This window comes from Mustelus asterias, chromosome 2 (genome assembly GCF_964213995.1).
Source record: "Mustelus asterias chromosome 2, sMusAst1.hap1.1, whole genome shotgun sequence".
Lineage (NCBI taxonomy): Eukaryota > Metazoa > Chordata > Chondrichthyes > Carcharhiniformes > Triakidae > Mustelus > Mustelus asterias.
The window spans coordinates 119,559,533-119,571,701 of NC_135802.1; the positions used below are offsets into that span (position 1 = coordinate 119,559,533).

A 12,169-nucleotide genomic window follows, 5' to 3' on the forward strand; every position below is an offset into this window, starting at 1 on the left:
ACATTTGAAAGAATACCAATGTTGGAGAAAACAACATTGTGCCTGTTCAGCTCAACAGTTAACTGTCAGTCACTATTAACTGTAGCATTTTCCATAGCAATGTCTCTACCAATCAGGGTCCACTTGCCAATGAATCAACACTCCCTGATGGGTTAACTGAAATTTGGATCTTGAATGCTATTTTATATCTGCAAAGGTTTTATATACAGCACTATGAAAACATAATCAAGCGAGAAAAATCATTTTAATTTTGTAGCCAACTGAAAAAAATGGCACAAGCTCAAAGATCCAAAATGATAGATTCAAATCTATTAATACCATGAAAAAATATACATACATTATTTAGAAAGAACATTCTCTATTTGGTATTTTAAAATTATGCTTGCATATTAAACATAGTTGAACGCTTTAAATATAATTGATGGAAACTTGTACTTTAAAAAAAAGTTGCTGCTTGGTGCAATTTGAAAGCATGTTGCATGACGAGTTTAGTTATAATAGAGGACAGTTTCCACCGACTACAAACAACACTCATAACTTCATTACATGTAGTATCTAACAACTTAGCAACAATAATGTCAAGAATCATGTTAAAAGAATTAGTGATAAGATGGTTCAATGCAGGAAAAAGGCCAGGAGCTTCCTTTGTTTTCTGAAAACGATGTAGGAGAATAGTGAACATTGTGAACTCAAGTATTTGGAATTCACCATAAAGCTTGACTGTTTGTTACACTAATTAAAAAATGTTTTCACTCACAACAAAACACCTTTGCACTCATGTCCTTTGATACCCTGCAGCATGGGCAAGTTGCTTACCAAACATTTTGATTAAGGATCTGTCGATATTGCAGTGCCTCTACTAAAATGACATCAACTTCCCACCTGCTGCAAAATGTTTATTACAGGCAGTAATACATTCATTTACAAAATAGGTGATGGTGCAATTTTTAAAAAATGTTTCTTTTAACCTTTTTTCTCTAAATTCTCCTGCTCAAGGAGTTGGTGCTGAAATTTGGAATACTTCCCAGTACAGTTTAACTAGAGAGTGAAGCATTCTTTCCCCTAACCTAACAGTATTCTTCTGTCCCAAATTGTATCAGAGCAACATATTTCCATTTTCAACAGGCATCATGTGGCCTCCCAATGAGACTGACATTTTGATAACAAAGATAATTCTTCAATGTGGTTCTGTGTTCACCAAGAACTAGGGTGGACTACCTAATAAGTTTGAAACATTATATAACATTAACAAATATATTGAAAATCAGTAAAGAAAATGCAGCTAATGAAGGATTGGATTAAATTGCAGTCTGTAAAATGAATGCCAGACAATTGGACTGGGAAGGAGAAAAATAGGCTGGAAGTTATCTGTAGCAGATTAGGAGTTTTTCAAATGGGTTAAGCATATCCTCAGCCCAGTCTCTCAGTCAATACAAAGTTAGGCTGCTTTGAGCCCTTGATGTAATGAAAGGAGAGATAACGGTATCTTACCTCCACCTTCAAGGGCAATTAGGGATAGGCAATAAATACTGGCCAATGACATTGACATCCCTTAGGGGAAAAAAAATGTTGCTTCATGCAGAAAAAGGGTATTGGTAAAATTGGACTGTCTGTGCTCTTCCACAGAAACCGACCAACCAAGCACACCAACTGTAAGAAACAGCTATTCTTTAGCATGTAAACACTTTAACAAGCTGCGATGTAAAGAAAACAATCTGAATCTATCGTACCCACTTTGCTTTACAATATACAATGCTCTGAATCAGTACACATGTATCAAAATGGTGAGACACATTTGTTATAGGTGGCAAATAAACTTTTTAAACACATTATTTAAGATGTCAAATTTCACACCATCTTAAAATCTAATTTGTTTCAAGTAATGTTCTCTCGTGCCATTTGATATGAGTTTATGAAATTCAAGTCATATCTGTGTTTTTCAGTATTAATTTTCCTGTTTACTGCTTTACTTACAGGTCACCACCACATGCATAACATTCTCAATATACTGATATCAAACTCTTCTATTATGTAAAAAAATATTTTGATACGTTCAACCTTTTAATTTTTTTACAAAATTGTGTCCTTTGTGGTTATGGTGCCTTCAAAACTCCACCTCTTGTGCAGCAACATTATGGCAATAAATCACACGGGTCACTGGAAACCTAACTGCAAATATACATTAAAAGAACTCACAACATAATACTATTCAAGCAGTTAAATAAAGTATAAATCCCAAATATACACCCTTAGTCTATCAAAAGATATTGATGGAGAACAGGGCAGAAGATAGGTGACGGTGCTTTGGTTTTAGATGTGTTGCTAATAACATGAGAAAAAGGATGTCAGCCAACTTAACCGTGGAAGACTTTCTGGATGTTTTCTTTTGAAGTTGCTTTCATCCATGTATTAGCCGGAATGAAACTGCATGCAAGAAGCCTGAAGTCTGAGTCTGTCCAATGATATGAGCAATTCAGCAACATAATCAGAAGTTGTCTTTGGTGGCGGTAGACACTTTCCAGAAAAATAAAGGATGGAAGCAGAAGTAAAGGGTGGTTTAACATTATATTGTACCATAGTGATCCCTGCAGAGTATAAATGCTGCTCACTCATCTTCATCCAACTCAACTACCTCAGACATTTCCTCAGGGATAGCTGCAGAATTCATTGCTGAGTCCTCTCCCTCAGCTGCTGTTTCATCCAGAGATCTTTTCTTTTTCTGTATTAAAAAGAATTTTAGCATCACAGATTACAATTCAGCAATTTGATACCAATCACTGAATTCCATTTGTACTTGTTTATCTTCTGCATTTGGTGCCCTGATTAAGATTGCATTGTCCTTCATTCGTACTTACATTTCATCATTTATTTTTGACTTCTCTGCTTAATCCCATGCTATTCTACAACAAAGCTGAAGGCTGACAATTTACTGCACTGCCGTACTGAAGATCAGAAAATCACCTTGTAAGTGGGAAACCTAATAGGTTAGTAAGACATTTTAAATCATTAAGGGCACTGACAAAACTACCACCATTAAGTTAAATGACTTTTAAAACAAGCTTGTAAGCTAACAAGAGAATAGTTTATACACATGTGAATGCACCAAGAAATTTAAACAAGTGATTATGATTTTAAAACACACATGCTGATATTTTGAATGTATTAATGTATTGTTTACGATACATTGTTCATTTTAGCCCACAGCAATTTGCTGCAAAGCATCATGGTAAAAAGGTATTAGGATAAGTCATATTCCAAGAGAATATTTAGACCTTGGGGGTATGCAAGATTGATCAGTAAAGTTTTGGATGGAGAGAACATCCAAGACACTTAATCACATTTTATGAATAGAGTTTATTCACTACCCAGAGAAGATGGATGCATGCCCCGATGTGGAGTCATGTGTTAATATGATTTGGCAGTGACCTTTAAGGGAACCCATGAGAACGTTCATTTGAACATTGGGCTGGTGTCTGAGGTCACTAGGCAATGTGGGAAGTGGGGTCAACCAAGATTTTTTGATTTGATTTATTATTGTCACATGTATTAGCATACAGTGAAAAGTATTGTTTCTTGTGCGCTATACAAAGCTTCCATTCATAGAGAAAGAAACAAGAGTGCAGAATGTGGTGTTACAGTTATATTATGCCAGAGAGTAGGATACAATTGACTAAGATACTTGACAGGTATTATTGTTTATTTGTGCATATTGAAGATGATTGATTTTAAGCTAATGAAAGGCGGGAGTTATTGATAAGAAAACCTATAATTGATCTGATTTGAGTAGCATACGTCAGATTTCATCGGAGAGCTCTGGCAGCTCTATCTCAGAGCTGCCCTGACTCTGATGGTCCCCTAGCAGCTGCTGGTTAAATAAAGTTATGCCTTTAATACAGAGGCACTGGCTTCGTGAGTCTTATATTGTCTAACGTTTAGGCAGTACTGGTCACCTTGGGTACACCACCAACACACCTTGAGAAGAATTGAAGTGCACCCTACATCTTATTCCATAGGAGGTTGCAATCCCAATACCCTGTGCCTGTGTTTACTGGAGATTGCACAGCTTTTCTGTTAGCAAAATCATTCAACTTTTTATGAGCCAACTAACCAATTGCCTAAGACAGAAGTATTTATTCATTAACTTAATTTACAGATAATATTACACACATACCATATAGTAATTGTCCATTTTTTTAATGTGTGTCTGACCACTTTTCTGAACTACATTGCAAATAGTAATTTTACACAAATTAGTTGTTACAATTTGGTTGTGGAACTGATACTCTGGCGGGAATCCTCCAACCTCTCCCGCAGCTGGGATTCTCTGGTCCTGCTGCAGTGAATGGAGTTTTGGCTAAGCGCCAAATCATCCATTCTCGCTGGCAGTGGTGGCAGGGCATGCAGTATCAGAGAATTCTGGCTTAAAATTCTAAACTTCCTGTACAATGTGCCTTCATCATAATTTCAAGGGAAGAGACCTCGTTCCACAAGTGGTCATAATTTTAATTTTCATGATATGGTTTTTAGACCCTCAGCTTCAATGAGGATTATCTGAAAAAGTAACAAATGATGGCACTGTATTTTTCCAGTCTCAGGTATCCCCTGATTAGGACTAAAGCCTGGTCTTTAACCACTAGAACCTTGCCATTAAGAAAAAAGCTTGGATGAAGAGATAACCTCTGCAATACAGAGAGATTACAGGTGATAATATAGTAGGCAGAAAATACATCCAATGATCTTCCCCACACAAAAAATCCACATACAAAATGATATTCTACAAAACTCCGGCTAGATTATTTTTCTTTTGATGTCCCTTGTGTGGATTTTCCTATTCGGTCAGGCAATAATCCACGTGTGTGCGATGTGAATAATGCACTGCAGCTTTTTTCAGGTCCATCAGTTCTTTGCAGACATTTCGTGTGTCAATCAGACTTTGTGAAATGATTGGCTGACAGAATGTCCTCCATAATTCTATTAATGTTTAGAAGGCTCTCACCAAACTAGGTTCAACTAATTTTTTTTTCTCTAGTATTGGTTGAGCACACCCTCAGCAATGCACTGTAATATCTGTCAATCTCTTGATAGATTTTAAGAGCTACATCAACAGTATTTAACACTTGGCTCAAATATGGATGGATTGAGTATTTCATTAATCCATTGTGATTTTACGGGTTGTGACTTTCACAGAATTTTCACATTTTTAAATAGCAGTACCTGGTTCAATTCTGGCTCTCCCATCCTTTCCCCCGCTTACTGTGGCCTTGGGTAAAATGTGCACTTCATGAGCAGCCACAGGGTGAAAAAAGCAATTCTCAAGGAAAGCAGGGCAACTATTGCATTCACATGAGAATCAGCAAATAAAAACAAAATTAATTCAGAATCTCCTCACCAATAGGAAGTAACTGTTTGAATGCTCTGCTCCTCCAGAAGCTGAGCACGAAGCGGGGTAAAGGATGCGGGAGCCAGAAGCGTGGATCTAGGTACTGCTATTTAAAAATGTGAAAATATTGTGAAGGTCACAACCTGTAAAATGATAGGGCCCTGAGGAGAGTTGTTGAAGAAAGATACCTGGCGTACAAGTACATAGTTGAAAGTAGCATCACGGGTAGACAGGGTGGTGAAGAAGGCATTTGGCACACTTGCCTTCATTGGTCAGAGCACTGATTACAGGAGTTGGGACATGATGTTATAACTGTATAAGACATTGGTAAGGTCATATTTGGAGTAGTACATACAATCCTGTTATAGGAAGGATGTTATTAAACTGGAAAGGGTGCAAAAAAGATTTACAAAGATGTTACCGGGACTGGAAGGTTTGAAATATAAGGAGAGGCTGGAGAAGCTGGACAGCAAGGGATCAGGAAGGCAAATGGGATGTTGGAATTTATTGCAAAAGGAATGGAACATAATGTAAGGAAGTTTTACTGCAACCGTACAGGGCCTTAGTGAGACTACGTCAGGCACACAGTTTTGGTCTCCTTATTTGAAAAAGGATATAATTGTATTAGAAGCAGTTCAAAGAAGGTTCACTTGACTCGTTCCTGGAATGAAGGGATTATCCTATGAAGAAAGGTTGACAGGTTTGGTCTTTACCCATTGGAGTGTAGGAGAATGAATGATGATCTTGTTGAAACATATACAATCACTGGGGGACTTGATAAGAGTTGGTACTGGGAAAATGTTTCCTCTTGTTGGAGAGACTAGAACAGGGGACACAATTTTAAAATAAGAGGTCTCACTTTTAAGACAGAGAGGAGGAGAAAGTTCTCTTAGAGGATTGATGATCTGTGGAATTCTCTTACCCAAAAAACAAGACTGACTTAGATAGATTTCTGATAGACATGAGAGTCAAGGGTTATAGGAGCAAACATAAAAGTGAAGTTGAGACCATAATCAGATCAGTCACGATAATATTGAATGGAGGAATAGGTTCAAAGAGCTGAATAGTCTACTAGTTTCCTAATATCATTCGTAAAAGGGCCAGTTCTTGTCCTTAGACTATGCTCTCTAGTCTAAGACTCCCCAGTCAATGGAAATATTTTGTCTCTAACTACCCTTCCCCTTAAATCTTGAAAACTTTTGTTAAATCACACCGTAACCTTCTAAATTCTATGTCGCCTTATACTTTAACTCTCAAGAGTCATAGTTCTCATTTTGTTAGTCCTAGATTTAATTTGATTTTTGTATTTGAATTGTCATGGAATCTGCTATTCTAGCCTCCTAGTTGTTTGCCAGATTCACTCAGATTCTGGATGCCCTGTAAAGGGCGTTACACTGAAATTGCTTTCTAATCACCACAAATTTCTACACTAAATCCCACACACAGTCTCTGGACGAGTGCAACTATAATGATTGGCTAACATTGTTCATTTGCCATTGAAAGCCAAATCTAGCTCCTTGTGTTTTAATTGGCTGTCTTACACATTTGCTGGTGAATGCAATATGATTAACTTAGAGTCATAGAGGTTTATAGCATGGAAACAGGCCCTTCGGCCCAACTTGTCCGTGCCGCCCTTTTTTTTTAAAGCCCTAAGCTAATCCCAATTGCCTGCATTTGGCCCACGTCCCTCTATACCCATCATACCCATGTAACTGTATAAATGCTTTTTAAAAGACAAAATTGTACCCGCCTCTACTACTACCTCTGGCAGCTTGTTCCAGACACTCACCACCCTGCGTGTGAAGAAATTGCCCCTCTGGACACTTTTGTATGTCTCCCATCTCATCTTAAACCAATGCCATCTAGTTTTAGACTCCCCTACCTTTGGGAAAAGATATTGACTATCTAGCTGATCTGTGCCCCTCATTATTTCATAGATCTCTATAAGATCACCTCAGCCTCTTACGCTCGAGAAAAACGTCCCAGTCTATCCAGCCTCTCCTTATAACTTCAAACCATCAAGTCCTGGTAGCATCCTAGTAAACCTTTTCTGCACTCTTTCTAGTTTAATAATATCCTTTCTATGATAGGGTGACCAGAACTGTACACAATATTCCAAGTGTGGCCTTACCAATGTCTTGTACAACTTCAACAAGACGTCCCAACTCCTGTATTCAGTGTTCTGACCAATGAAACCAAGCATGCCGAATGCCTTCTTCACCACCCTGTCCACCTGTGACTCCACTTTCAATGAGCTATGAACCTGTACCCTTAGATCTTTTTGTTTTGTAACTCTCCCCAATGCCCTACCATTAACTGAGTAAGTCCTGCCCTGGTTCGATCAACCAAAATGCATCACCTTGCATTTATCTAGATTAAACTTCATCTGCCATTCGTCAGCCCACTGGCCCAATTGATCAAGATCCCATTGCAATCTGAGATAACCTTCTTCACTGTCCACTATGCCACCAATCTTGGTGTCATCTGCAAACTTACTAACCATGCCTCCTATATTCTCATCCAAATCATTAATATAAATGATAAATAACAGTGGACCCAGCACTGATCCCTGAGGCGACAAATAACAGGGGACCCAGTACTGATCCCTGATTTCTTGTCAATGTAGTTGTGTCATGGAGTCACTGGCTGATTATTCTGCTTTTCTTTCAGTCAGTTTTCTCCACAAGCTTTTTCTCAGCATTCAAGGTTTTTAGCTTTCCTTCCCTTGAACTTTGAGTCTCTGGAGAGGCTAGAACTAGGGGTCACGGTCTCAGAAAAATGGGTCAGCCATTTAGGAATGCGAAGACTCAGAGCATCATGAATCCTTGGAATTTTCTATCAGTTCTTGACTATATTCAAGGCTGAGATTGGTAGATTTATGGATATGAAGAGAAGCAAGAGTTATCAGGAAAGTGTGAAAAGTGTAGCTGTAGTCGAAGATCAGCTACAATCTTAATTAATGGTCAGAATATTGAATACAGGAGTTGGGACGTCTTGTTGAAGTTGTACAAGACATTGGTAAGGCCACACTTGGAATACTGTGTGCAATTCTGGTCACCCTACTATAGAAAGGATATTATTAAACTAGAAAGTGCAGAAAAGATTTACTAGGATGCTACTGGGACCTGATGGATTGAGTTATAAGCAGAGGCTGGATAGACTGGGACTTTTTTCTCTGGAGCGTAGGAGGCTGAGGGGTGACCTTATAGAGGTCTATAAAATAATGAGGGGCATAGACAAGGTAGATAGTCAATATCTTTTCCCAAAGGTAGGGGAGTCTAAAACTAGAGGGCATAGGTTTAAGGTGAGAGGGGAGAGATACAAAAGTGTCCAGAAGGGCAATTCTTTCACACAGTGGGTGGTGAGTGTCTGGAACAAGCTGGCAGAGGTAGTAGTAGAGGCGGGTACAATTTTGTCTTTTAAAAAGCATTTATACAGTTACATAGGTAAGATGTGTACAGAGGGATATGGGCCAAATGCAGGCAATTGGGATTAGCTTAGGGGTTTTTAAAAAAAAGGGCGGCATGGACAAGTTGGGCCGAAGGGCCTGTTTCCATGCTGTAAACCTCTATGACTCTAATGGTGGAGTAGATTTGAAGGGCCTTATGGCGTACTCCTGCTCCTCTTTATGTTCTCCTTTATTCTTTCTCTTTGGGTTGTTTTAACTTTTATCGCTGGACTAAGAGCAAATGATACAAATCATAAACTTGTTTGCACCTATCCCAATTCCTTTTGCCATTGAAGTCCTTTGCTATCACATGTCTTTTTAAAAATGAATTAAAATAACCTCTATAATTCCCCTTCAGAAGCTGTACTGGTCACAGTACACAGCTATGCCGATAACACTCTGTTACACATGCACGCACAGTAACAAAATAAACAACCATCGAAAGAACAGTAGGAAAATGCTTACCTCTTTACGATAAACATAACAAGATGCTATTGCTACCATGGCTGACTCTCCCAGAAAACCAGCAAGAAGTGAACCAACACCTAATGATGCTCCATGGATCCTGAGAAATACAGAAACACTTTTACAAGCAGATGTAACAGCATTATTGCAAAAGTAAATTCATAAGCTGCAAAGCTGTCCAAAACATTCCAAAATCCAAATATTATTTAGTTTATTAACTAGAGATCAGTGTTATTTAATAAATTTGTTGATCATCGACCTTATTTTCTGCTGAATGTTTCAAAGGAATTTCAGAGGCATTCCAAAGTGAAGCAGACCTGGTATATTTTTGGTGTGAGGGAGATTATTTGGCTAGAGATCAATTCACTGTGAATAGAGTTCATTTTATGGAACTAAAATGATTCCAGAAAATGACTGGTGGCTAGCATTATTATGAGTGATTACAGTAAACTTCAATCCTTTCACCATTTCTCTAATATAACCATAAATATCTTAACAAAACATTAAGATGGCATTTTTGCCAGCTGTCACCTGTTTGTTTCATGTTGTTTAGAGTCTGAAAAGTTAACTGGGTAAAGATTTCCCCAAGTCACTGTTAGTAATCAAGTACCTCAGCTGCTGTGAGAAAGAGCTTAAAATTACAGCAGTGTATCTGGGATCTTCCTGAGCTATACCTGTGGTGAGTCAGCAATCGGACAATCTGGTTTTGATAGGTCTTTTCCCTTGCTATATAAGAAAACAACTAATTAAATGTTACATAGAACATAGAACAGTACAGCACAGAACAGGCCCTTCGGCCCACGATGTTGTGCTGAGCTTTGTCTGAAACCAAGATCAAGCTATCCCACTCCCTGTCATCCTGGTGTGCTCCATGTGCCTATCCAATAACCGCTTAAATGTTCCTAAAGTGTCTGACTCCACTATCACTGCAGGCAGTCCATTCCACACCCCAACCACTCTCTGCGTAAAGAACCTACTTCTGACATCCTTCCTGTATCTCCCACCACGAACCCTATAGTTATGCCCCCTTGTAATAGCTCCATCCACCTGAGGAAATAGTCTTTGAACGTTCACTCTATCTATCCCCTTCATCATTTTATAAACCTCTATTAAGTCTCCCCTCAGCCTCCTCCGCTCCAGAGAGAACAGCCCTAGCTCCCTCAACCTTTCCTCATAAGACCTACCCTCCAAACCAGGCAGCATCCTGGTAAATCTCCTCTGCACTCTTTCCAGCACTTCCACATCCTTCCTACAGTGAGGTGACCAGAACTGCACACAATATTCCAAATGTGGTCTCACCAAGGTCCTGTACAGTTGCAGCATAACCCCACGGCTCTTAAACTCCAACCCCCTGTTAATAAAAGCTAACACACTATAGGCCTTCTTCACAGCTCTATCCACTTGAGTGGCAACCTTTAGAGATCTGTGGATATGGACCCCAAGATCTCTCTGTTCCTCCACAGTCTTCAGAACCCTACCTTTGACCCTGTAATCCACATTTAAATTAGTCCTACCAAAATGAATCACCTCACATTTATCAGGGTTTATTTTTCATAAAATTATATCAAATTTAGATTAGACCTTGGAAACACTCCAGCATTTTGTTTGACCACTGACAATGCTGGTAGTAAGAAAATATTATTTATAATGCAGAATTTGATCTTGTGCCTCCTGACTTTATCATCGCCAGTAACTAGGCGTAATAGTGAATATAGCGCCTATCACCTAATTATAGTTTTGTAACAGTGAACAGTCATACAGCTTGCCTGCCGATTAATCCATAAAAATATGCATTTTGACTTTGGTCAGCAGCTCTGGCCTGATGAGAAAGACTCCGACAGTTTAATTGGAAGACAATTGCAGAGACAACTTGACAGCTCAGTTGTGGGCCTGAATTCAACTGAAAATCTGACGTTTACCATTCCAGTGCCTCATAACTGAACTGTTGGTTTGATGAATTTTGTCAACGAAACCTGTTCAGTTAGAGCGGGGTATTAACATTTGTTCCCATAGGTGGGAAAGTTCACAACCTGCTGCAAAGAAGTTAAAATGTGAGAAGCAGTCTATACGACGGAAACAGTACAAATTTTAAAATAACTGAAATTCGGGCAGATTTAAGTGGAAGGTACTCAAAAATTCACATTTAGTGATTCAGTACATGAATCTCCATTATAAAATAAACTCAGCTATAGAAAACGGGCAGAAGGGAGAGTGTTATAAGGGGCTTGCAGTTAAAACACCCTCACATTTATCTAGTGCTTTTTCACAACCTGAGGTCATCCTAAAGCTGTTTACAGCCAATCAAGTACTTTTGGAAGTCACTGCTACATGAAAGGAATGTGGCAGCCCGGTCCCGCACACAGTCCCGGATCTTTTACATCCACCTGAGGGTCAGATGCTCCGTTTAACATTTCATGCAATGGCACATCTGGAAACACAGCACTCCTTCAGCAGTGCACTTAAAGGTGAGCCTGGATTGCAGGGATTGGAGAGCTTCTCGAGTGGGAGTCGAAGACATAACCCATTAACTCAAAGGCAAGAGTGTTACCAACTGAGCCATGGCTGACAACAAGGGATGACACTAATACATTCACACTTGATGTTAAGCAGAAAATATCCCATTCTGCACAAAGTCAACACCAGTCAAGAATCACATTCTAAACACATCTGATACTAACCCCATATAAGGGAGAACAATCAGACTTGCAATGAGAAGCACTATCCTCAGCACGGAACTGGGTGCCAAAACAAAAGTCTTCTTCAAAGTCATCAACCAGCCAGTCAAGTGAGCTCGAATTGTAACTGGAAGAAAAAGTGAGTGATTAATGACTGATACAGCTACTCCTCATTTATTTTAAAGTTCTGCACAGATCTGT

The 12,169-nt window shown here is 38.9% G+C and overlaps 1 protein-coding gene across 2 annotated transcripts in view; it reads right to left on the reverse strand.

Annotated features, from left to right (window-relative positions):
- Positions 1 to 225: 225 nt before the first annotated feature.
- The window catches only part of ankhb (ANKH inorganic pyrophosphate transport regulator b), a 159,339-nt gene continuing 147,395 nt past the window's right edge, over positions 226 to 12,169 (reverse strand). For both annotated transcript variants that reach the window (XM_078240634.1, XM_078240624.1), the window contains exons 10-12: positions 11,972 to 12,095; positions 9,294 to 9,393; positions 226 to 2,719 (exon numbers count right to left, since the gene is read on the reverse strand). In XM_078240634.1, coding sequence (XP_078096760.1) covers positions 2,606 to 2,719; positions 9,294 to 9,393; positions 11,972 to 12,095 — 338 coding nt within the window. In that variant the 3' untranslated portion in view covers positions 226 to 2,605. The remainder of the gene's footprint in view (positions 2,720 to 9,293; positions 9,394 to 11,971; positions 12,096 to 12,169) is intronic.